The sequence below is a fragment of the Xiphias gladius genome, chromosome 2, assembly GCF_016859285.1.
Source record: "Xiphias gladius isolate SHS-SW01 ecotype Sanya breed wild chromosome 2, ASM1685928v1, whole genome shotgun sequence".
NCBI classification, from domain to species: domain Eukaryota; kingdom Metazoa; phylum Chordata; class Actinopteri; order Istiophoriformes; family Xiphiidae; genus Xiphias; species Xiphias gladius.
The window spans coordinates 21,215,453-21,242,219 of NC_053401.1; the positions used below are offsets into that span (position 1 = coordinate 21,215,453).

At 42.2% G+C, this 26,767-nt stretch overlaps 1 protein-coding gene across 4 annotated transcripts in view; it reads left to right on the forward strand.

Moving 5' to 3' along the window:
- sbf1 (SET binding factor 1) overlaps positions 1-26,767 on the forward strand; it is a 74,417-nt gene that overhangs the window by 13,165 nt on the left and 34,485 nt on the right. For 2 of the 4 annotated variants that reach the window (XM_040141723.1, XM_040141740.1), the window contains exons 2-9: positions 14,396-14,481; positions 17,065-17,202; positions 17,751-17,879; positions 18,259-18,369; positions 19,707-19,784; positions 25,424-25,529; positions 26,249-26,381; positions 26,559-26,667. In XM_040141723.1, coding sequence (XP_039997657.1) covers positions 14,396-14,481; positions 17,065-17,202; positions 17,751-17,879; positions 18,259-18,369; positions 19,707-19,784; positions 25,424-25,529; positions 26,249-26,381; positions 26,559-26,667 — 890 coding nt within the window. Of the gene's footprint in view, positions 1-14,395; positions 14,482-17,064; positions 17,203-17,750; positions 17,880-18,258; positions 18,370-19,706; positions 19,785-22,584; positions 22,615-25,423; positions 25,530-26,248; positions 26,382-26,558; positions 26,668-26,767 lie in introns of all 4 variants that reach the window. The other 2 variants (XM_040141732.1, XM_040141749.1) reach the window with 2 other exon arrangements.

Here is a 26,767-nt window from a genome sequence, read left to right on the forward strand (position 1 = left end):
ATTGTGCTAAGACCCTAATGAGTCGTAAATATTGTTAAAGCTATATTTTGAAATGCATTTTATGCAGCATCATGCAGTGGCTTTAATGGGACACTGTCCTCTATAAATAGATAAAGAAGCGAGGAGAAAACAGTGTTTGGTGTGTTACAGGCTGAAACTGTGCTGAGCTGGTGGTTAGCTCTCTTTATAAATTCACTGTGCTGTTCATTGTGACTCCTGTGACTGCTGGGGGCTTGGCGGTGACAGTCAACTGGCAGAGGGTGATTTCTACATGAGTTTAAAGTCTTGTCACTGTTGCTAGATCAGCTGCACTTTAAGCATAGTGTAAATGTGAAGAGATGAATTCACCTCACCGTTAACACCAGTATGCTCAGGATGTCAGGGCTCATAATGTAACGGTGGAGTGGTACTTACGAACCTGCGAGGATTAGGTGATAACATTTGACTCTTTTACAGCTAGTTCTTGCCACGCTCTCTGATCAGTGATGAAATCAATGCAAAACAATTGTTCTTAGTTACAAGCACCCTCCTGACTGGCCTCCTGTGATACTGCTTTACACAAAACCATAGTGTCAAACCCCAGAAGCTTTTAAGGCTGGCTTGATTTAAGGCTGGCTGGATGATCAGGGTTGTACTCCATTTCATTTAATAGAAAGAATTATTGAGTAGGGGGGGGGCTCCCAACAAGATTGATAACTGACAGGTAGCAAGCTGATGATGTTGCTGATGGGGCAATAAATTCACACAGTTTATTCAAAGGATGTATTTATACCATCGACTTCTGCCTCAGAAATGTCCACAAATCATGACTCTTTTGTGGGACACTTTATACTCTGACAGAGGAAGTTAAATGAAAGCGGACGGTAGGACGCAGCTGATAAGTTATGGTTACTTCCTGTATGTTGGACTCCCCGGCTCTCCGTTCCCTCTCAATGTCAGCACTGTCAAAACCGCTTGCTCTTGTTCAATGGTGTGAATTTCTGTGTTAAAGTTGACCATAGTTGAACTCAATGCAGAAAATGTACTTTACCCCCACAAGCGAATCCACTGATTGGGGTGATTGTGTCGAAATTAATTAATTTGACCATAAAATGTTGCCGTTTTTAAATGCTGATGTAACTGGGCCTGTACTTCTCTGTCCTATGACATACTTCAACAAAAAAATTTAATTCATCATTTTGGTTGGCTAAACTTCTGAATTAGGAAAGTTATGCAGACACTTGCTGATGGAAAACTGGCCAAACTAATGTTCTGATTCAGTATTTATGGGCGTGCTGTGAATGACTAAACAGGCCGAGGTCTGTGTTCACTGGAAGTTGCATCCTTGATGTACACTGCTCAGAGTGACTGGAAAGAAGCTGACCCGTGTTCCGTGAGCATTGGCAGGTTTCCCTACTCTGTTGAGTCTGCTTGGTGGCTCAGACTAAAGGAGAGGACACTTGCAGACAGCCACCTGCAGAGGCCAGATGAGAAGCACAGAGAAATGAAGCTCACGTTATTAATCTTAAGTCTGTGGCATCTCATGGCAAGTTAGATCTGAAGCAACCTACTACCCAAAACTGAAATAATTCAGACTCTGGCTGCTGTGCTGCTCTCTGGGGCTATTTCCTCTCCTGAAAAGACATTGGTTTTTGTTTGGGGTTTTTTTTTTTTTTTTTTTGGGGGGGGGGTTGCAGGAAGGATGTGAGTTTACTGAAGAGCTTTTACACAAAGAAAATGCCCCACATTGTCTCCAGGGTGATGACAGTTGCCAGATGGAGCTTTTTTTTTTTTTTTTTTTGTCTCTTACCCTCTATTTGGTTCCTAAATGGCAGCTTTGCTCAGCCGGTTATTTTTGAACACGGATCGGCTCATTAATGTATGTAGGATTACCCTCTTTGTCGTCATCTAACACCAAATTCAGACAGCTCCAAATGTCAAGCGTTACATATTGATGTGCTGTGCTGATCTGTGGGGTTCTGTGACATACAACCGTATTGTGTTTGCCTCTGAGCCAACGATGGGGCCTCGGTCTGTAGCTGCAGTGCTGCTTTTAATCGGACGGTGACTCAAACGCCTTCATATTGCTCAACAAGACTGTCCCGCATGTGTCTGTGTGTGTGTGTGTGTGTGTGTGTGTGTGTGTGTGTATCAGAAAGTGCACAAGTGAGTGCCTGTGCATTCATGTGTAAATGAATGTGTGTAATAATAAGCTGGGTGGACAGCAGAGAGAGCCTTGTCAGAGGGTCTGGTGTGGAGCCTGAATGTAATGATGTCAGAGTTTTGTATGTTTTTCAGCCAAAGGATTCGACTCTATAAATGTCTGATGTTTTCTCAACACAGTGCAGACAGTGATGTTGAGAAAAGTAATGCGGTGATGGCGGCTCACGCACACTCTGCCATTCAGTTGTATGCCTCAAATTAAGAGAGTAAACTAATGGAGCAATAATATCAGTAGTATCATTAAATGTGAGCACTAAATTGTAGTATTCTGCAGCTCATTTTATTCCAGCATTGATTTGCGGATGGAGTGTGTTCATCATAAAAAGGTCGAAAAGGCGGCACAACAATGCACCCGCTAGAGGTTGTTTCTTAGCAGTAAGTGGACCTCCGATCTCAGCCCATTATGCAGGAGTGAGCTTGCTTCAGAACAGACTTTCTGAAGCAAGACTTTTTTGTTGCAAATCTGCACACGCATACGTGCACACACAAGTGCAGGAAAACACACAAGGCTCAGAGCTCTTTTGTCCTGACTGCTGCAGTTGCCGTGGAAACTGCCCGATGTCGTGTCACTGTGGTTTGGAAGCCTGCAAACAAGAAGCTGTGGCCTGGCCTGGTTCAGCACCGAGAGCATGATACACACACACACACGCGCACAGGTTCGCACTGAGCTACACACTCATTTCAACTCTGACTGACTTTGATCACATGACCAGTCGGTCTCCTTCCATCCTGTGTCAGAGAGTAACACCGCTAGTAGTCATCTGTGTGAGGAGTCATCGCCAGCCACACATGCACACACACAGACACACGGCCGCTACGTATGACCCGCATCGCCTCGCTTGCTCCCACCTTTCATGCCCTTCAACCCTGTCTCTCTCTTTTTTCCATTTCAGTTTTTTTATTTTCTTAACCCTAATTTGAGCAGGTTATCTTAGCGTGTATAGCATTTTTAAGACGCAGCCTGCTTCAAGTTCAGACTGTGGGCCTCGATTGATTGGTTGCTCTGTTGTGGTCAGTTGTGGCAGGTGTGAGGCTCTGATTCTGTCGGTGATATTGGTCTGTAGCAATCCTTTTTGCGACCCAACTGTTGTTTTTTCATGATATCAAAACAAAACTTAAGTTAAATTCCAGAAATGTGAGAAAATAACCAATTCAGCATTTTAGCATGACTGTAATAATAGTGAATGAGTTAGCTTACTTAGCTAAATAGCTCATAAAAGTATTTGTTTCAAGTTTCTTAATCACATACTCCACTCCACAAAACTTTTTTGTTGGCACACCAGGAAGCATGGAAGCCTGATTTGGGTGTTAATGATTGCTGCTTCGAGAGAGTTCATCAGTGGAGGAAAAGCCTGTTCAGTCTTTTCATTGACAGAGTCTCTGGTTGCTCAGCACTGTATGAACTGAATGGACTGACTGTGACTTGCTGATTGTGTTGCTTACACAGTGAAGACACAGCTGCTGCGTCACTCCTTCCAATTCATGGGGTCGACAAAATAACAGAAACACGGGGCAACATAGTGCAGTAGCCTTACAGCAGTTTCCAGTCTGGTATTTAAGTGTTCTGATTTAACAACTGTCAGAGGTGTTAAATCAGGTCGGTGTTAAGTTTTGATGCTGTAGTTTGGTGAAAAACCACAGTTTTTCTTTGTTAATGCTGTTTTAAAATATTTGTCATGCTTTTTGTTTTTGAATAAGCTTTTATGAGGTAACAGACTTAACAGTGGCTTCAGAAAGTATTCAGACCCCTTCACTTTCTGCACACTTTGTCACGCTGTAGATTTAATATCAAATGGATAAAAATGCCATTACTCAGTGACCCATAATGACAAAATTCAAACATGTTTTTGGAATTTTTTGCAAATCTATTGAAAATCAAAAATTGAAATCTCTCATTTACAAAAGCCCTCAGAGCCTTGATCCAGCTCTTTGTAGAAGCCCCTCTGGCAGCAGTTACAGCTTCCAGTCTTCTTGGGTGAGTCTCTACAAGCTTTGCACACCTGGATTTGGACAGTTTATCTCATTCTTCCCGGCAGATCCACTCAGGCTCCGTCAGACTGGATGGAAAGTGTCTGTGAACTGACTTCTTCAGGTCTCTCCACAGATGGCCTGTGGGGTTTAAGTCTTGGCTTTGGCTGGGCCACTCTAGGACAGACAGGAGACTTGTCCTGATCCCACCCCAGTGCTGTCTTGGCTGTTGTTGTGCTGACAGGTGAACCGTCGCCCCAGTTTCAGGTCTCGTGAACTCTGGAGCAGGTTTTCTTCAAGGGCCTCTCTGTATTTGGTTGCATTCATCCTCCCCTCAGTTCTGACCAGACTCTCCGTCCCTCCAACACCTGGCTAATACCATCCCTATGATGAAGCATGATGGGGGGGCTTCTGAGTACTTTTGTAAATGAGAGATTTCATTGTTTGATTTTTAATAAATTTGCAGAAATTTCTAAAAACATGTTTCCACTTTGTTATTATGCATTGTTAAGTGTAGATTGACATGCAATTTTATCCATTTAAAATGAAATCTACAACACAGTAGTATGCAAAAAAAGAACGGGTCTGAGTACTTTCTGAAGTGAATGTATGCATGTCAATTCACACAGCTCTGTGAGAATCCACGGTCAGTAGGGCTGTATTTTTGTCGTTCCAGCAAGTTCATGACATGCATAGATAGGCTGTTTGGTGCGCCGACTGAAAGCTACCCAGCTGAGATTCCATGGTCATATCCTGAGTTTGAGATTCAAGGATATATACTGAAGGAGGAAATCATCTCAATCAGGAACAGGATGCAATGACAATCTGTCAACAAGACATTTTGCAAAAAAAAAAAAAAAAAAAAAATAGATTGGTGTATATAAGATGCAACATTATAGTTGTAGAGATAAAGATCAATATCGGACACATAAGGAAAAGCCTGTAAAGGAAATCGGAAGCCTTCCGGTCACTAACCTGCCGTTGTTACGCAACAGGATGTCACATCCCACTCCACTCGGTTCACATTCCTCTCACACGGCGGACTCCCAGTGAGCCTTTGGAAACCTTTGTCTTACATCATCAGCCGCTCTGTTATGCAGTAGTCCCTACAGACTGCTCACTACTTTCTAAACAGCAGCACTCTTTGCTGAGCTCTACTTTTGTTCTCTTGCTGCTCACACACACCCAGTGTGGACGTTTGCCAAATCCTTTTTCTGCATTTGCCCTGGGCTGTATGATTGTGGTTAAAAGGTAACTACTTGACTTTGATAGTTTTTATGGTAAGAGGGACACAAATTCTTTCTGCACTTTTCATCTAAGATCAGAATCGACAGCAGCAGGTGGTCCAAGTGAGATGAAGTGTTAAATGATGTAACCTCTGTAGTCCTTACTGCAGTGGGAGAAGTACTAGATTAACGTGAGGTACTGGGGTTGTTGAATAAAACATCAGTAAAAATGTCACAACTTCCTAATTCCAACCTCCAGGAAACATTTGACAGTTGAACTTAAAATCACAATCACTCAGTAGGACTGGATTTGATATATCTGTACATAACTGCTGCGTGTGTGTGTGTGTGTGCCTCCTCTGCCAAGTATGGAGTTATTCAGTTGGACCTGATGGGAAAGCAGTGGGTGTGACATGATGTGACAGTGGGTGTGACAGATTTTAGTCTGATTCAGACGCTGTCACTGTGGTACAGGTGGTAACTATCGAGCCTGAATCCCTTTTAAATTGAATTTCTCTTGCTTTAGAGCACCTTTAGAAAAACGTGGAGAAAAATAAAACATTTCATGTAGTTGTTCATGAGGTTGAGGACTTTCAAGAAGCCCAGAGTCACACTTCTGTGGTTCACCGATTAGTCCAGGACATATCTGGACAAGCACAATTAGTTACAAAACAGAATATATTAATTGATGTAATCACGTTATCACACATCCTTATGTGACACATTATCATTTTCCTGTATAGATATCTGAATGATTTCCCATCGTCCACTTCAAAAAGCTGATCTTTGACCTTATAAACATAGTGTTCAGCAGTTCTGCAGCTATGTACTGTATTGGAATATTGCACAGTACTTAATGGAAATGCAGCATATCTCTTGCAGTGTGATGTTGCGCAATCATCTACAGACAATTAAGTGGTATTTGTTTGAAGTTAATATTTCCATCACTGCTTTTTTCATTTTACTATCATCATTAGTTGTACACCTACTGTAGTTTCACTCAGTGCCACCTTGGTCTTTCCACCCACACTGATCTGGGTATGCTTCTTCTATTCACACACTGTATCAGCTACAGAACTGTCACTTTATTTACAAAATTCAGACTTGATTTCGTACTCCAGGAAACCCACCGGTTTTACCATGAATAATTACATTTCATAAAACGTGAGATTCCTGCCCTATTTTTTATGCCCCGACCAATACTTGATTTTTCAGGCTAATTTTTGATACCAAGATTCATCTTTGGGAGATAAAAAAAAAACAACCTATGATGGTATATCAGGCCATAGAAAATTTTCTTAAACATTAACACATGACATAAACAAACAATCTTGATGGAGATCCCATAGATTTCTTTGTTGTGACCTAGATAAATACTGAGCAGCAGATTTTACAGTTGAAAAATCAATTTGTTAGTGCTCTCTAGAAGACAAACTATGTTTGACTTTGTCATTTATGTATTGCAATGTCTTATTACTAAAATGCCGCCAAATGGACCGATACTAATATATCAGCAGATGTATCGGTCGAACAACTATCTTAATCGTATTTTTGCACAGCATGTTGGCGGAAGAAATGACTGAATTGATGTAAATCAAGTTCAGCTTTCACTTTGCATAAACAAACACGGAAAAACTGTCAAAAGCACAGGCTACATGAAATGTGGGTGCATGAAATGGTAGCATGTTTTTTTCTAAACTGTCGGGAGTTTCACTGGTTCTGAGATCAGGTGGGAGGCCTGGGTTTCGGCTCTGGGATCCAGAGGCCTGCAGGCCGGCATTCAAGGTTAATGCTGCCGTGTTGTTGCAGATACTTACCAGAGTAAGAGTTGGTTGCTTGCACAGCGCTTGGATTACTTTTAATTGCTGAAAAGGACAAATCTCATTCCTCTCAGTTTTGCAGTGTTGATGCAGTTGCCATTAGAGTTTGGTGTAGAACTTGCTGTGCATTGTAGCCCACCGCTCTGTCAAAAAAAACCGCGGATCACGCAACAGTGTTTCTGCAGGAGCTGGAAAAAATTAGATTTAATAATGAGTAGTTTGATCCAAGCAATCTGAACGGCCAAAGACACATTCCAGCTACAGTACTGAATCTCATAAACAACAACACACCATATCTGAATAGTTGAGCTCTTGATGTAGATCTTACTTTTCATGTACACCAATAGGAACATTTCAGGCAACATGGCTAATTTTTGACAGCTTTTCTAAAACCCACAGTACATTACACCTGTGTCACTTCCGGCCGGGGATTTGTATATCCTAGAAACCAAACCAAAGTTGGCAGTTTAGAACAGACAAAATGACCACATACTGTTTCGGCTTTGATCAGTGGCCCCCGTGCATGGTTTCTCACAGGTGTGTGGCTTTTCTCACTGCCTGTAGTTGGTCAGCAATATCATATCATATCATATCATGGGCGTCTTTAGAGAACATCGTGAGGATTATCAATACATTTTATCACTCCTTCGTAGTACTGCCGTCAATAATCGTCTTGCCACCATATATTACATATTTGTTTGTATAGCAACATCGTTAAACCAGTATGAGGAATGCAGATTGAATCTAGCCATGTGACTAACGAGATGCTCGCAGTATGGAGTAAAGTGATTTGTGTGCAGTGACCGTATGAAGGCTGCTGTGGTACTCAGAGAAGATGATACAAGACTCTGTGTCAGAGCTAAACTAGTCTCATTTCGTTCCTGTAAAAGCTGAAGAGTAGTTTTATTTTTAGAAAACCACTATTATCCCTTACACTCACTTTAAGTGAGAAGCTCTGAGATGACCTCTGTGCTTGCAGTAACCTGCTTAGTTTGGCTTCGCTATCAGTCCGTTGGATTTGGCACGGTGAACTTTTGTGACAAGCGATGGCATTTGAGAATTTTATCTAGGGAATTGTGTTTTGACTCAAATAGATGTCACACAGCTTTTTCTTCATTTTTCGATATTCAGTTCATTTTTTTCCTTTGTAGGGAACCCTGACTGGCGTGGCAGCAACCCGTATCTATCACCTAACTTAATTATCTCAACTTTCAGTGGTATGAGACATTATGCAATCTGATGTTTTCAGTGAAATCAGCTATTTCCAAATTAGCTTCTGTAGCTGCTCTACAAATACTCCCAAATCAGTAGTACCGCTTGAAGAAAACATTTGCCTCATAGTTGCATAATGTTCTTTTCAGCTGGGTGTCCATCACTGTTTGAATGTTGGATCTCACCAGATCTGGCATTAGCTTGACTCCAGGAGTTGTGCCAGTCCTGGTGCAAGCAGGTGATATTGAGATAATACTGACGGGTTCATAGCTTGCTGCTTGTTCTGTGCCCACTGCTCTCTTCTCAGCTGCGGCTCTCTGCAGAAAGTGTTACTACTGCACAAGGCTGTTTGATTTTTCGTGGCCTTGGGGGTTAGGCTTCAGAGAGGCCACGGATGAGTGGTTAGAGGTTTTTTATTTTGTTTCTGTTTTATGGGCTGGCCGACACTAGGGCAGGATAATTGGCACTGTTCTCCCGATTCAAATGTTTTTGGTTCACAAAGTCCAGAATCGATTCATTTTGACCAGTTTCATCAAATAAATACCAACGTTACGTACAGCGCTTCTCAGAATTTATTAGTGAGCACGCTGTTGTTTGCTTGAATATAAAATGTGCACATTGTCGGCTAAATTGTAAACACATTTCCTGGTTATAAAACCGTGAACCGAGGATTTATTATTTTATTTTGGCAAATGCTAAACTCGTAAAACTGGATACATCTATATGATTTTAGCCTTGCATGTGCAAAACGGTCCAGCGAGAGCAATGAAAACGCATGGACTGTCAGTAGCAGACAGTCAAACTAAGTCCAGCACCTCTACTTTAATGATCGCTTTGATCACAGACGGGACAGAAACTGCTTCATCTGCTCTGTTTGTGTTGACATCGGCCTGAGATCTGCACACGGCTGTTAGCTGACGTTCGCTCCCCGGCAGGGACAGACCGAATGGACTAGAATTCACACGCTGTTCACTGCACTTCCACGGCCTCGCACCTCGGAGCCAGAGATAATATCTCTCAATAAACATGAAGCCGGAGCTCGGATCGGCGCGCAGACGTTTTTCGGTCTGCCGCCGTCGTAGATACGATCTCTAGAGTCGCTACGAAGTAGTCGGCAGACCGTCCTGAGTCATGACAGTCCCATAAACTGTGGCGGGTAAGGTGGCTCGTATAGCAGCTATCATCTACGTTACTTTTCAACTTAAAATACCCTTTTTGGATTTCCACAAAGTAGACATTTTACTCATCACGCAGCCCTGACTGAACAACCAGGAACCCCTGGATACACATAACATTTAGCGTAGATGTACGTGTTTACTGAGAAAAAGGCACAAATGCAAATATTGATCTTGGCGTGTTCAGAATCGACACTGGATTGCTCAAAGAAAAACCTCGATTAATCGGAACGGTGCTGCAGGCAAACATAACAATTTCAAGTGTGTTATTTTGATAATAGTAGTCTAATCCTGGCTTGATATGACTGAAGTTCCTCAAATTTTGAAGTAAACTCTTACACCTCTATTGAAGTAAAGCAGAACAATTCACAGTTGACCGGCTGTATGTGACAGTGTATTGGGATGGTGGTGAACAAGGCTGTGGAAACGTTTAGCTTTCTGGTTCCTTCTGGTTGCTGCTTTGCCGCTTTGCCTGATGTACATGCCAAATCTTTTTCGGTTTGATTTTAGATACTGCCGACAAATAATAATCGTAGTAAAATAGTAGCCAATAGTAGAAAATATTGCTCCCTGCTTTTTCATGTATATGATCAGACTATAATAGCCAATTGTCTGACTTTGAGCTGTCATGGGGCAGCATTTGAGGAAGAATTCACACATAACTTTGGGTTGAATCCATTCTGACGTTAGCTTTTTAACAGCTATATGCCTCAGTTGTGTGTTCAGAGATGTATACTTCAGGGAACCTAAAAGCGTGAGCAAACAGCAGAAAGGAGCAGGTCTCTGGCAGATCACAATAAAAACAGACAATAGCTAGGACTCCGGCTACAGTGAATCGCAGAGCCTCTTGTGACAAGGAGACACTTAATGTATTTAGCATGCCTCTCCCAGTGCAAAGAGTGAGTTGAAGTCGGGTTGCATGTTTTTAAGGGGGAAGGCGTCCAAGAAACCAAATATGTGAGTGAGAGTGATTGTATGTGTCTGTGTGTGTGCCTCGTTCTAGTGTCTGTGGTGTGGAGGCCTGTGTGTCACTCCCAGCAGACTCCTTTTCTGGCTCATTCATACACTCCTCCCTCAGCTGCAGGATGTCCTGCTTTAACTTGCTGAATAATCCCCACCCTGCTTGACTATTGGCCTACAGTGTGTCTACACCAGACTCGATACGTGCTCTCACTCCATGTGTGTTTTCTTATTTTGTGTGTGCGTGTGTGTGTGTGTACGTGATACACCTACATAACATGAGGCCGTACCAAGCGACACATTCTCTGCTTCTTAAAATCAGGAGAGTGTTGGGAGATGACATCAAGTCCCAGCATGCATCAGCTCCAGTAAACTGTACCAGGTGTTTCATCAGAGTGTACCAAGGGGGTTGGCTAAGTCACGTTCTCCAGTGTCATTACAAAGTCCCCTTTACCAGCTGACTGCTGTTATTTTCACCACTTTATTTAATCATTATCTGACAATCTATTAAGAACTTTACCGCTCTGTTGCGTGACAATTGTTCATTTTTATGTAGACGTTACTTTTTATCCATCTTGAACCCATACAAGGATACTGTTTAACCACCAGCTCATGTGACACTGATCATTTTTGGGCTTGTGATTCCCAAAAATCCAATTAATTGACACCTCCTCATGTAAAATAACAAACTTTTCATCTCTGATTCACTTGAGAGCAGCTCAGGGCTGTGGAATTGGTAGCAGTGATCTCGCAACTAAAAGGAAATTAACCTTTTGACTGTGATGTCTTGATCCCAGAGCACCACTCTCACAAGCATCTACATATCCCTAGTTCGCTGGGGAGAGGGGATGACTTTAGCATCTCCCTGTGTATTTTGGGAACTGGCCTACTTTCTGTTTGTGTATCGTCTCTGTGTGTCTGTGCTTCTGTTTTAGTTCCCTTGGTAAAAGCCCACAGACTCTGTTGTTTTCTCTGAGGTGAAATTTTGTACGAAACATCCAGGTTTGGTCTAAATGCTGGTGAAAACTGCTCCTTTGTTTAGCACAGGATAATACTTTGTTTTGTACTGTTTTTATTGGGAGGATAAAGCGTATTCTCTTTGCAGTTGAATACTACCGTTAAGCGACCTGCAGGGCTTCAGATGGAACGAAGCTGAAAGACGGGCTTGTGGTGGTTACATAAGTCGGCCTTTGTCATGTCATTGTGCTGCTGTGATGAGCCAGGCCCTGGCCAACAGTGAAAATGGCCTCATTAACCGGCAAACCAGCAAACGAGCATTTTACCACATCCCACGACTGTTGAACAGGCAGATATGGACTCATTTAAAAGAGTAACCTGACAATAGACATATTTTGAAAAAAACTGCTGTAACCAATACATGTTTCTCATAATTAATCTGCCAACTCATTTGTTTCCCACATGCTGTTCATTATACCTTTTATCATGGTGAACTTTTGCTTCAATGACCACATCAGCACTAAAAACCCCAAACCGGAGCCCGACCGTTACCTTGATTGAAGCTAATTTCAGATAAATCTGTAATGGTGTTTTTAACGACAAGTAAGTAACGAGAAATTAAAGTAATGCAAAGCCAAATATAGGTGCAAGAGCTGTTTAATTACCAGTGTCGCTATCGTGCAGTACGTCCACCAGCGGTCACTGCAACTCCATTGTTGACAATACACTAATCCCTGTGAGTTCACTGTGCGTGTCACTGCAGAATGGAGTTGGGAACCAAGTAGAGTTGAGTGGTGTAGGCTATAGCCCATTGACGGACTCGGTTTTACGCTTAAAGACTCACAACACAGTGTACATGTGCACTAAGCTAATGGTTAGCTATAATGGTCGTAATCTTATTGCTGGTTTACTATAATGGAGTTGACTTTAATTCTCTCCAAGTCTTCACACTCTATCATGTTGTAGCGCTGATTTTTGAAGAAATGAAAAAAAAAATATTCAAGACGATTACAAAAATGATATGATGATTTATGTAATTACACTATATGACTTTATCTCCAGTGGCATTCATGATTATATACACAATGGTTGGTCAAGCCTATGGAACTAACATCCACATGTAAGACAGTTCTAGTGAGTAAATGAATATCATTTTGTCCCTTGTCATTACAGCTCTGAAAGCTGCTGTCAAACACGTGCTTATAGTTTATCTGTTGCTAAATTAGTTAGCCACGAAGATAGCTAATGCCATGGTTGGTCAGTGGAAGACAGCTAATGAGCCATTACCGTATAGTGTTATACTCATTCTGCCTGAATGAGGTAACGGTCAGTATGATATAAGTTACTGTTGATGCATTTGGAAGACGTCTGATTTTCCCGATACAATACCGGTTGTTTGTTTCAGAAGTTTAAAGCTGAGACGCAGTGCCTTTTCAGAATTAATGCTAACCCACTTAGTTAATGTCTGACCATCACATTCCAAAACAGCGAAAGCTCATTCAGACACTCCCCATGCCCCCCTCCCTCGCATTTTTAGTCATGTTTCTGCAGCGGCCTTCACTCCCTTTACTACATCGTTAACGATGCCATGTGTTTGAATGGTGACATAAATAGTGTTTGGAAAATGCTTCCCTGTTACTTGCATTAAAAAAGTATTGGTACACGGATAAACTAGATAAATGAATCTATTAAAATTAGTCACTGTGACAGACCTGGTGACAGGCTATTGTAAGTATCAAATATCCATGTAACCCAATATCTATTATATAAATAGTTGTAGTCTATAAAGGAGAACCTGTATTTACCAGCCCGTTACAATCAACAGCAACAACAGTTATAATATGTTGTATTATTTTGTCACACAACTTTAATCTATTTTTGTTGCATTTATGTTGTTCAACTTTACTATTGACTGTTTTTTACAATTATACAAACTTTGTTTATATTTTGTGTTTAGAATAAAAGAATATTTACAGATATATCATTAACAGATGTTTTAAACCCATCAAATATCGAAATCATCATTGGCTGTAAAAGCCCTGTATCGGTCGGGCTCTAAACCATATAAGGGAAACTGAGGCAGCACATTGATCAAATCCGTAGTTGTAACTTGGGTAACCAAAGTAGTATTTAATGTGTAGTAATGAGCAGTTCAGTCTATGAATGTTTAGACGTAATGAGATGAAGTAGCTGTCCTGAAAAATGTTTTTCCTTGACTAAAGTAACTACTTTTTACAAATTACAAAAAAATGTACAAAAACATGACAAAGTAACTTGGCAGCGCCAGTGCTGAAGTGAGGCTATTCTTCTCTGTAAGTATGCCGATCATCGCAACAGCTCTGTATTTTCTATGTTGGTCCAAAGACACACCTTCAGATTGGATCTTAAGATGGGTTTGCGTGGCCCCGTCAGAAAAGCTGAACCAGTTAGGAGGGCCGTCCTCCACACAAACGTCCGGTTTGCATGCTGCGATATCCAGGTTAGCCGTCTCACTGCATGTAGCATGCCATTCACAGTCATATTTCTTACCTGGAAAACAAAACCGAGGCCTAAAATGACACCAGGTCTCGAAGCACATAGATTTCATGTGCCATTCTATGACTATAATACCGGTCTCACGAAATCAGCAAAATTATGTTTGGCATGGTGCAACAAGACATAGATTTTTTTTAAAAACATGATTATTTGAATTTAGAGTTTATTTATATGCCAACATACAAAAGATAAAACACAGAAAAAAAAATGCCATTGTGCTGATATGGTTTTCAAAAAAAAAAATCAGAAGGAGCCTATTAGTAGAAATAAACAGACAACAAACAATCTTAATAAAAAAGGATTGAACTCTGTATAAGTCCCCCTCTGTGTCTCCCTGCAGTGGAGGGTGAAGGTCAAGGTCGCATTCTCCAGCGGTTTCCTGAGAAAGACTGGGAGGACAGCCCATTCCCACAAGGCATAGAGCTGGTAAGTCAACACACACAGACATGTTCCTGTTCAGTGGCTAGAACAAGGCACTTAACCCTGTCAGGGCAAGGAGTTTGATTCCTGGTCCAGTCCAGTGGTTGGGGAAAGGCAAAACTGCCAGTATTACAAGATTTATAGATAGAATTGTTACATTCCTCACTCTCTGACCTAGATGAGGTTTTTTTGTGGCAGGTATTTTTGCAGTGTCACTTGGTCAGTTGAGCCATTCATCTACATGTCCGTCTAACATTTGGGTCAACAGCGAGATGACTACAGCTAACAACTGCTAGCCAAATTGCATGGTATTTGGTATGGGAATACACGGTCTTCTGAGGATGAAAACTGGTTTTGGTGATGTAAAGTAATGACCATCTGTAGGGGCTTTAGACTTAAGCCTTGGTAGATAAAAAAAAAAGTAACTTTTATTTGGAAGAAACCAAAAATGAATACAATGTTTAATTCTTGGAGGATGGCTCCTAAGGAGATTTAGCACAGAAGGAGGTTTGTTGAATTTGAATGGCTGCCTATGGTTTGCAGTTGTTACACAATTGCCCCACAAAAGGGACAAGAAAATGAGCAGGATGGATGCATCACATTTCAGCACCCATCCAGCCTGTTGTAGATCGGGCCAAACGTCGCCACTTCCAGCATCTGCTTCACAATATATTCATTTTGATGGTAGGGCTGCACGATTAATTGTTTTTGAATCGCGATCTCGATTCACATCCCTCTTCAATCTCATATCTATATGACAACAGTTCTACTGTGTCTACATTAGCAGCGAGATCCGCAGCATCAAGCGCAGCGCTCCCTTTTCTCCCTAAGCCGTTACAACAAGTGACAGAACTGTGATTCACCACGTGACGATCTGTACACGATGGGGAAGATTTGAAAACAAAATCCAATGTGTGTGTCATGGATGAAATCAGAAAGCAAAATGAGTCAGATAAATAATGATATGCCGCTGCTGTGTGCAACTTAGAAAGTTATAGTCACTCAAGTTTCTACAGTTGGCATATTGTTGGTTCCACAGTATGTCTAGTCTGGCTGAGGATAAATAAACACGCCCCCGCTCCTGTTTGAAGCCTCATTAGGTTGATTTATTAGATAGTTGGCAACCCAAAGAGGATTATGATCGAGGTTTACAGTGTCCTTGACTACACTGTCATGTTAGATCATACAGCACAGTAAATGATGTTTTGTGTACATCTGTCATTTACATTGTGAGAAACGAGTACCCCCGTGCCCTGTTTTTCCATCTTCCTAAAGAACATATGTAACGCAATTATGATAATAAAGAGAGAATATGTCTCTCAAGAATTGTCAGAGAATTGTGATCTCAATTCTGATTTAAAAAATTGTTATTCACATGTATAATCGTGCAGCCCTAATTAGTACTCCTTCTCTGTGAAACCAGAATTGTTGACAGTGGCTTTCGCGGTTACCTGATGTTATTAAACATTTACTCCACATAGTTTTCTAATAGTAGATATAGACATTTTCAGCAATTTCTGTTGGGAGGTTGTTTTGAAAATTTGCGTGGACCGAACATATTTCATCTCATGTTTAACAACGTTGGAGAAACTATATATGCTTAACAAGTCAGTTTTTGTCTGTAAAAAAAAAAGACGACCATGCCAACCATTTGCTGGTTCCAACTTCTCATAGATGTACAGATATGCTGCTTGTCTTTGATATATGAGGTTTCAGAAAATAGGTGCACCGGCATCAGATCAGTTCTCGGTACGGGCCAATTCCCGGAGTTTGGTGATCTGAATCGTTATCAGGTCATCAAGTCGGATTGGTGCATCTCTAATATTAATGCAGGTCAGTTGTCAGGGCTGCTGAGTCAGTGAATCTGGGAATCTGGGAATCGGACTGAAATGGAAAACTAAAAATCTCTTCATAAATGGTTTCGGTGCGGACTGACTGAAGAAGGAGCTGGGAACCAGAAAAGGAACCAGCTAATGGCACATGTAACATGTTTACACATGCCAACTTCAGATCAAGTCATCAAGTCAGTGCAGCAAACTAGTGAATAATAACATAACATAAGAAATACCTCATCTTCGCACAAAACACTGCTAATATTGACTTTGTTGTTTGCTCAATACAGTCAACATTGACTGTATTGATTTGCTCCATTAACATTCCTTGCAAGTAAATACGGGAAAATCACAAACTGTAACTTCTTTAAACCTACTACAATGCGATTAGAAATGAGAGCAAAATATACTTCCCTGTCTATTCACATCATTCAGTCAGTGCTTTGGTGTCTTTGTCGTATACTTAAAGCAGATGGAAAGTTTTCAGAACCTGTTTTGTTGCGTTAATGATAGCCCAGCCCTGGATGAATCACCCCGAGGTGCTGCAAGAACATGTGACCCACTGCTGTCTGATATGTCACCCAGGTTGCCAGCTTGGTGTGTAAACTAATCTTTCTTTCTCTATTTGTCCCCCCTCCCCCTTCCCATCTCCATCTGATTCCAACCCATGTCCCTTTTTTCCCTCTGTCCTCTATGCTGCCATCACCTTTTCACCTTCACACCTCTCTCCCTCCACCTCCTCCTTCCTCCTCTCTAGTTCTGTCAGCCCAGCGGTTGGCAGCTGGTTCCTGAGCGGCAGCCTGCCTCCTTCTTTGTAGCGGTTTTGACTGACATCAACTCGGAGCGTCACTACTGTGCCTGCTTCACCTTCTGGGAGGGCCTGGACAACCCGCAGGTGAGACAGACATCAGCCATGTAGTGTCCCACCAGTTGGAGCTTTTTAGTGAGGCAACAATGGCACAATCCCTCACTGGTTTCCCATGTAGGCCACAAGAGCACTGCTGGGGTGTGTGGCTATTTTGGCACAGTAGTCATGTGACACCCTGGGGCCCATTTTCAAAAAATAGTTTCAAGCAGTCAGAGAGGCACATTGATGTGCGCACATTATGAACGTGCACTGTAGGAAGTGGGGGAAACTTTTTTTGGGGTATCTGCTGGGTGAGCAGTTTCTATTGGAATGAAATTCAGTGTTTACTATATGTATTTAATGCATTCTTGAATGCTTCCAAACCTCTGAACATTGCCAGTCGTCTTAGTTGGACCAAATGGCCGGGAGGCACTTGCACTCGGGACCGAACCTGGGTCTCTGTTGCGGTTGTTGCTGCACCACTCGTGCACCCCTGTTTTTTTGTGTTTTCAATTGGATATCCCACGTGTAAACCGAGTTTTTAATGTGATGTGTTGATCTCAGCCTGGTGTGATTGCATCTATATCTGTTTTTAGCTGCAGAAGGCTGAGGCCAGCGAGGCGGATGAGGTGGATGAGGAGCTGGCTGTCGTCCAACCAGCTAAGGTCTTTGCCCCCAAGAGCCTGGTGCTGGTGTCCCGACTGGACTACACCGAGGTGTTCAGGGTACGACACGCGCAACAGTTTTTATACTCCACGACTCCACCGCTTCTGCTTCTATTATGGGCATTGGATTGTGTGCACTAGCAAATATAGTATTGTCTCATCACCCATTTTTTCTGAATGAACACAGAGGGTGGCTGAAACACAAAATTGGACAAAAACATGATGATTGTTTAACCGTTGAACTCTTTACTTTTGGTGTGCTTGCACAATAAAGAGCAAAGACAGTTAATGCATTGCATAGCATTTATTATTTTATTTAACATTTCAGTAACATTGCCCTTCATGAATGTTGTCTACACTAAATATGGTGTAGAGTAGACTTTCTCTGGACTTTTGGTTTCCCTCTTGACCGCTGTATTCCTCTCTCTTGATCAAACAGAACTGCCTGGGTCTGATCTACACCATCCATTTAGATGGCCTGCCTGTCCCTTTGGAAACGGTGATTGGAAATCTCCTCACTTGTGTCATCCCCATCGCTGGAGGCTCCCAGGTATAACTGCTGGCCATTCATCTCTTTCTCACACAAAGCACCTGTACAAACTACGCTACCCTACGAAGGCCAAAGGCAAAGGTCATAATCCGACATTTCCGGTCCTATAGACCAAACCCGTTGTGGACAGCTGACCATTCCTGACACCATTCCTCAGGCTCATGTTCTATGCTGTTCAGCTTTGCTGGGTGGCATACACTCCTTAAGTCACCCTCTCCCTCTTCAGCAGTGCAGCTAGTACAGCACCTTTTTCAGCATGGACAGCCAGCGCTGACTGCTGGCACAGCTAAACATGCATTTTTGGTAGCTTGGTACCAAAGAAAAATATGAGCTATGGTTGGAGAGGTTTGCACCCTGTACTGCTTCATGTGTATGTGTATACATTATAAAAGAGAGTTTGATTATGCACTCGCAGAAGTGCTTGTAACGTGCCTGCACATTTCTTTCTGCATGCATAATTAAATAATTTATAGATTACTATAAACTGACACTAGCCTTCCTCATACAGCTGGTTTTACAGCAGATCTCCGTCCCTGAGGGGCGGTGTCATGTATTGCTGAGTTAGCCATCCTGAAAACACACTCAAGTGTAGAAATTGTAGCATTATTCCAGTTCATTTTCATTGCTACAGGCTTACTGGGGGACGTGAAGTACAAAGCTTTGCGAAACACATACCGTCCTTTGCAGATGATTAGCGCTACTTAACAGATAATCAAAAAAACAAATCAAACCTGTGTGTTTTGTTTGTCGTAACTTATTTCTATCTGAGGCACAGACTTGGGCGCCTTTACTCGCACCCAGGCCTCTTCCTTTTTGTTGACATAATTTTTCGCTCTTTAGATACCTTATCTCACAATCATGTGAGTCAACGATATCCAACAAACTCCATCACGTTAAAAGAGGTTCTTGTTTTGGCATTTTGTTGCACATTTACATGTGAATGCAAACGTGAACGTGCACCAGCAGGTCCAACATTGTGTGTTACTTGAGAGCACATTTGAGCTAATTCAAACAACTTTTCTCATGACATTTTAAGCATTTCTCTTCTCTCACTCTGTTTTTTTTTTTTTTTTTTTTACCATTCTCTCTAAGAATCATGTTTAGTTATTTCTCCTCCAGAAAATATTGACTTCTTTCTGTTTTTTAATCAGTTTTCTGTGCAAGTATATTAAACATCCCAGTTACACTGACTCATGCGCATGGTGCACAAACAGCAGGAAGTTTAATTTTTCTGAATTTACATCAGTTGAAACCTTCCGCTGTTGTTTCAAAGATGTTGTAACCCATGTGTGTCACGTCTGTGCGCCCTACTGTACATTGGTTCCTCTGTGTTACAGATAGATGAGTCCCCAGGTTGTAGTTTAGACAAGGTTCCTCAGGCCCTGGCCTGTGACTGGCTGCTGGCCTGTCTCCAGGTAACTTCCCCGTTCTGTAAGCTTCACCAATCAGCAACCAGCTTGATGTTACTGATTCTGTTGATCGAGCAGAAAAGAGTTGTTTTCTTTGCTTTAGGGAATGCAATCCTTCTTACAGTCATTGCAAATCATGTGTGATTGATGGCACTTCAGTTATTTTTGACCTGCCTTTTTGTGTGTTTTGTGATCAAACAGTTTACACAGGATCATGTTAATCATTTGAGGCATTTCATTTCTTTTTTTCTTCTCTCGCATTTATCATGAACTTGAGTTGTTGTATCTGTTAATGTGCATTTCAGAACACTGATTGTTTTCAAGTTGTTTCCTCACTCTCTGAAACACACACATACACACCCTCCCAAGGCTGTGCAGGTCGTAGTTGAGTTGCTGGGTGACCATATGGGATAGCAGATGGCTTCCTACTGGGAAGCACAGCGTCTGAATGAGAGGATCAGATCTAATCAGTATTAACACACATATAGACCCAAACGGCAGAGGCTAACGCACAGCTCTCCTCACACACTAACACACATCTGACAAGCTTGAAGCCAACCTTGAAGCTTATTCCTTAGTCATTCTCCATCATGCTGACAGATTCCCCCTCAAATGTTGTTGGTGGTTTCATTGCAGAGTTGTATGTTTAAAAAAAAAAAACAGTCTCCCAGTTTGTCTCACTCAAATACCCATAAACAGAAAATGCACACAGCTCCTCAAGGGCCCTGTTTCAGTCCATCCAAGGAGAAAAACAGTTCTGTTTTACCGAGTCAAGAGGAGTACAGGCCACTTTAGAAAGAGAAACACACATTTACACACATTCCAGTAACTGTTTAATCACACAGGACTTTTCTCTCAGCCGCGTCTGCCATTACCACAGAATCTGTCTGTTCACGTCAACCTCTGCCCAAAAACCCACAACAGACTTCAGCAACATGACACTGAAATGACTTTGGCCATCAGACTTCTGTCTTGACAACACTGTCACACACCAAACAGCTTTTGACACCAATAACTGTCGAACCTTCTACAAGGCCCGCATGGGACTTCATTTTTGTCTGTACATGTAAATATGTGCTAGAAAAGTATATTAAACTGTGGCTTGATCAGCCACCCACATTTATTTTTTTTCAGAACACTTTCTAAGTTACACATAACCTAGTCTTACTTCCAAGGCCAAGTCGCATTTCATTCTACATTTTTTGTTTTGTTTTGTTAGAAAAGGCCTGTTCATGACAAGCACACTCACTGTGTAGTATTTTTCCACTGTGTGAGCCAGCCGGGGTTTTTACTATGTCAAAATGCAAAATGTAGGCTAATCTTAGCGGCCCTGTCCTGCTTTATTGGATTTTGGGCAAGTTTACACTCCAACCCGCGCCAAACTCGTTAGCCAAGATAGCGGTACGTTCGCCCCACGCACTGCTTAGTCTTCATCCCAAAAGCCCTCTCTACTTTAATATTGAACATTATCATTGTAATTGTGAATGCATTTGTACCGTGTGAGATTGGAAAGCTTGACAGGTGAAGCAACATTAACTAAGGGGGTTGGGGCTTAGCGAACGGTCGGTTTGGCAAAATATACGGCAAACATGGTGAACAACGTAGTGAATTCCCGCAAGCTGCACATGACCCTGACCTCTGACCTGTGTTTGTGTGAGTATATGTGTGGCACTGTCAGATTTTCCCATGGTTGGGGATCACTTCTATTTAGTATGGAAGACAGTCAAGCGCTCATCCTCCCAGCCTTTAGAGATTGGGCTGTTGTCTCTTCAATTTATTAATGCGACAGAGGAAATTCCAATCCCAGTTTCTGGAAATTGCCTGTCACACTGCCAAGTGCTCTGACTGACAGTGTTTGATTTAAGAGAAGAACAGAAAACCCACTTCAAATCGAGACTTGCGTAAGTCGTTCTGCTTGAGGTCATTGCTACTTTCTGTCAGTTAAATACATGAGGAGACACACGTTCTTCCGCAACGAGGCACGTGGCCTGTGAACTTCAGTCATTTCCTTAACCTCTTATCATCGTGGTGTCTCAGAGAGTTTGGGGTTGGGAGGTGATTTCAGTGAAGGAACTTTGCTGTTACCAGTATCAGTTTTGTTACCTGTTATGGTTTAACAACAGTGACGTAGTGTTGGGAAAAGCTATGCTGTGGTCTGATGTTTTCATTTTTGAAATTGATATAGCTTTGAAAATTCCCCAGAATCAGACCAGTGTCACTGTTACAGTGTCATTTCAAAACCATCCAAGGGTGTAGGAGTTCAAATACGATAGCTCATTTTAAAGGCTTCTGATAGATCCCCATTTTAACTTTGACACTCTCATACGACAAAAGGTGATAGGGTGAATGTCAACTACAGTGGACTGCACTCGTAAAAGTAATTTAATCTGCATACTTTCCCCTCTCAAACTATTATTATATTATTGCCATCATACAGTATGTGAGGAAGTTAACGTGCCATTGTTTGTACTGTTGTTACTCTGTTTTTTTTGCTTTTGGAATAAAATTGCAATGAATCCTCTGTTGCTGTTATTGAGCTGTTGAATGCCAAATGATGGCTTGACTTTGTTTTGCAAGTGTCTCTCATGTCTAATATTCCTCTCATCCTGTATTTTTACACAGCCCTCATCTTGCACTTCATGTTTATGATGTCATTGTTTGTGCCGCTTACTTGTTTTGCCATGCTGATACATTACTGTCGTATTGTTGTCAAATGTGGGCATTCTGTGCCCTCACTCCTGTTGTTTCTAACCTGGGTCTTATTCTGCGGGGTGTGTATGTGTCTCTCTGCTGGGTGCTTGTGTAGCCGGGCCAAGAGGAGAGAGAGGAGAGATTGGTACGCCGGCCTGACTTCATTCTCCCCTCGCCACCTATCAGCTCTGAGCTTTTCTAGCTTCCTTTTCTCCACCCATTCCCCTCAGCCAGCCCATGCACACCTCCTGTGGCATCAAAACCAATCAAAATGCTTTGATATAGACTCAATATGTGACCAACAACTGATCATACCAGACTGCATTTCGGATACAAGCCTGAGCCTCTCAAGCTTTTCTGCAGATTCGTGATACTGAAAGTTTGACTTTAGGGCTGATTATTTGTTTGTTTCCTTAATGTAACTAACTGCAGTTCTGTTGAAGAACTGAAATGGAAACTACAAAAAGTAGTAAAGTTAAGATTCCACAGTAGCCGTTCAGATCAGTGTACCGTGAACAGCGAAGGTCGGCATGCATTCCCTGGACTATTACAGTGTAATGAGGTGGAGCGTGAAAAGTGCATTTAGATAGGTTAAAGTAAATGTTTAGGTAAGGGCTAATCCCATCCACCTGGAGTTTTTCATAACTGCACAACACAGTGTGGTTTATCCCACGCATGATTTCTGCCTGCCAACAACACCCTGACATTTCTTTTGTTCCCTGGCCCAAAGAGTATTATTCTAATCACTACATGGCTCTCTTGTAGTATCCTCATAACTGATCTAAATGAATCCTCGTTGCTGGAGGGCTACCGGCTTGAGTTTTTAGCAGGCTAGAACCACTCCTATTTGTTGTAACTGTAATGAAACATCTACTGATGCTAAGTTAGGGCACATTGTAGTAGCAACGTGAGCCCTACAGAGGGAATGTCCTGCAAAGCTTCTGCACCCTACCTCCATAGGCAAGCACCCCGCCTTCCAGCCTTGTCTGGCAGTCGCTGACTAGGCCTCTTGCGCTTGAAAGCCGCCTCCTTCCGGTCTCCCCATGGCACAATCATCTCCAGCGTGACAGTGGTCTTTCTTGCTTCTGATACCAGAACGATGTGAGGTCTGAGGGCGGTCTTGGCGACATGCTGAGGGAACTTGAGTTGCCTACCCAGGTCCACTGTCAGCTTCCATTATTGAGAAGCCCTGATGTTGCCTCAGGTGCTGCTCTTGGCTTCTCTCCGGCTCTGATGAAGCTGATGGTTTGCTTTGAGAGTTTTGACTTCCAGCAGCTGTTAATGGCACACATGTTCTTTGCGATGGTCTTGAGCACCCAGTTGTGCTGCCAAGGATATTGGCCTTCCCCCAGAGGCCCACTTATTTCTGCTTACAACCACATTCTTGTGTGTTGTAAAGCATTTATAAAGTGTTATATATTGCTGATAAATTCTAAATGAGGGGACTTAAAGTCACCTTTTGACATTGGTCCGTCAAAACAAGGCTTGCAGCCTTCCAGTTAAGAGAGGGCATTTAGTGTTGAAGATCCTACATCAGAGCCATTCGGTTATTAAACGATGCAACTGCCAACCTGTCAGAATTGAGTATTCTCTCCAGCCATGTAAGCCATGCTTATCCACATATCTGCCCCTTTTTGTCAAACCTCAAAAGCCAAACACTGAAGTGTACACACCAGATGATCAGATGTTGGATCACACTATTGAATTGCTAACAGCTTGCCTACGGTTGCTGACGCTATCGCTGCTGTAGAGAGCATGAGATAATGCTACACTTTTCCCTCCCAGCTAGCCCAAACCACAAACAGCCGTACAGACTGGGTAATCGTGAACCATTTTCAGATTAAGCTCTTTTTCAGAAAGCAATGGAATATCCATCGAACTGGTTTGTGAATCTTTGAAGCCCTCTGGCAAGATCAAAATTCACATGAGTAGTAGTGTTCTTTTTAAATTTGTTTTCTCTAAACACCAAGACATAAAATTGGGATCACATAATCTGGAGTGTTAGATGAAAATGAGCCTCAAATGCCTCATATGTAGAAACCAGAAACCACCCCCCCCCCGCGGCATGCTGTGTTCAGTAGTCATCTTATCTTGCCTCAATAGACTCCCATTCTGTTCTGCAGAGCTCAGTTGTACTGGATGATTGTAATTGTAATGTATAGATTTGTGTTTTTACAGTCTAAATCACCTCTTTTTCCACTCCCGGATACAGTTGTTATCCAAACCACAAACAAATCAATATGTATTGGCTTTGTCGTTTGTCTGGAGCACAGTAGATGTCCAGTTCCACATACAGTAGGTTATTTGTTATTTAGGACATAGTGATCAGACACAGCGTCGAGTGTGCGATCCTGAGTTTTATCCATGTAGTAAGCAGTATGTGTGCTGCTGAAGCTTTTTTTTGTTTGTTTTTGTTTTTTTAGGAGGACACAACTGCTTTAACCTGTTTACAGATGGCTTGTCAGCTCAGTAAAGACTTTCTAAAGCATTGAATGTTGAAGACATGAAATTTCTCCCAGGACATTTTTCATGGTCCTAAATGAATCATCCATACAGATTTACAGATTCACCCTGATCAATCCCCTTTCCACTTGTGGCCCACACTGACTGCAGTGGAAAACCACCTGCGCATGACATCTGCCGTGTTGCTAGGATTTCAGTCTCCCATTAAGGCTCATTGATATGGCGGTGCTGTTGTTGTGTTGCAGTAAGGCTGTTGGCATGGAGTCCTGCCCAGCTCCATTCACATCCTGATCAGCTGGAATGGCTTGTGCCTTATTTGTCATGTACCTGCTAAGCTTCTGGGATTCTCCCTGACTAACGCTGCTCTCACGCACAACTGTGATTAAACCAAGCTGTCAAACCCCGGTTTTCCGAGAAACACCATTCGTTCTCTCTATTTTCTCACCCCCCCTTTACATTCTTTCTTTTCTCTTCTCTCTCTTAATCTATAGAGGACTATAACATTAGGTGCTGGCGACCGGCAAGTCATCCAGACGCCCATCAGTGACTCGCTTCCTGTCAGCGGCAGCAGTGTTGCCCAGCTCTTCAGACAGCTTGGTACGAACGATTATAATACGAGTTGACTGCACCTGTCCCGGTTCTAAATAGTGTTTTCAGGTGTCCAACTGAAAGTTTGGCAAATGTCAATTTTGATGAATACTATGACTGCGTGCTGGTAGCAATAACGCAGCACCACTGCCAGAGTCAGCCATATTCATTTTGTGGCTAAAGATTTTTAATAACAACAAATATGAGATTTTGAAATAAGAAATGTGTAGTGATGTAATTTCATTGACCAGCCAAATCTATTTTTCATATGTTTCCAGATTTTTTTAAACCTATGTGAAATCTTTTTACGTACATTAAAGTTGGCGCTATCATGTGGTTTCCTTTAATATGTTGTTTCGGGGTCTGACCACAGCAAATTTGTTAGGTGGTTAAACTTAGAGGCCACTTTATAGGCCGCTGGTAAATCTGTACAATCTAACGCAAACCACAACTAGAGACCATCTTGTGATGGGGTCACAGCAGATGTGACGTCCGTCAACATTTTGACGCTCTGACCCATGAGTCCTCAGTAGTCATTACTGCGTTATTACATGAGTACTCAGTACTCAAAGGTCGGACCGGAGCCATCTTCGAGCACACCTTCATTTTGATCTCAACTACACACCTGTAAAGTTTCATTAGTATGAGTGAGTATGAGTATGTGTAGGGAACTGTTTAACCTCCTTGGACTGCCAGTGATGTCCTGCCTGTGCTCTCTTCGCCCTCAGGTATAGTCAACGTGTTGTATCTGTTCTGTGCTGCCCTGACGGAGCATAAGATCCTGTTTTTGTCCAGCAGCTACCAGAGACTAACGGACGCCTGCCGCGGACTGCTGGCCATCATGTTCCCCCTCAAATACAGGTGTGTTTCCACTCCGCGGTCTCTCAGTGCTGTGTCTTCAGATCATTCTCTGGTTGTTATTGTTTATTTTCACGACATATTTGATCTGATAACAAGTGTTAGTAAAGGGTGAAACAGCACGGGTATAGTTGATGACAGTTGATGTGCAAAGTCTCTTTCTGATTGTGTCTTTCTCAGCTTCACCTACGTTCCCATCCTACCGGGAAAACTACTAGAGGTCCTGAGCACTCCCACTCCTTTCATCATTGGTGTCAATTCATTCTTCCGCTCCGAGACACAAGAACTGGTGGGTTCTCATCACCGCAATACGATAGACCAATGTGATAGTGCTTGAGCAGGATAAGACAAGATAAACTCCGCTTGTCTTAAGGAAGAACTCACTGTAT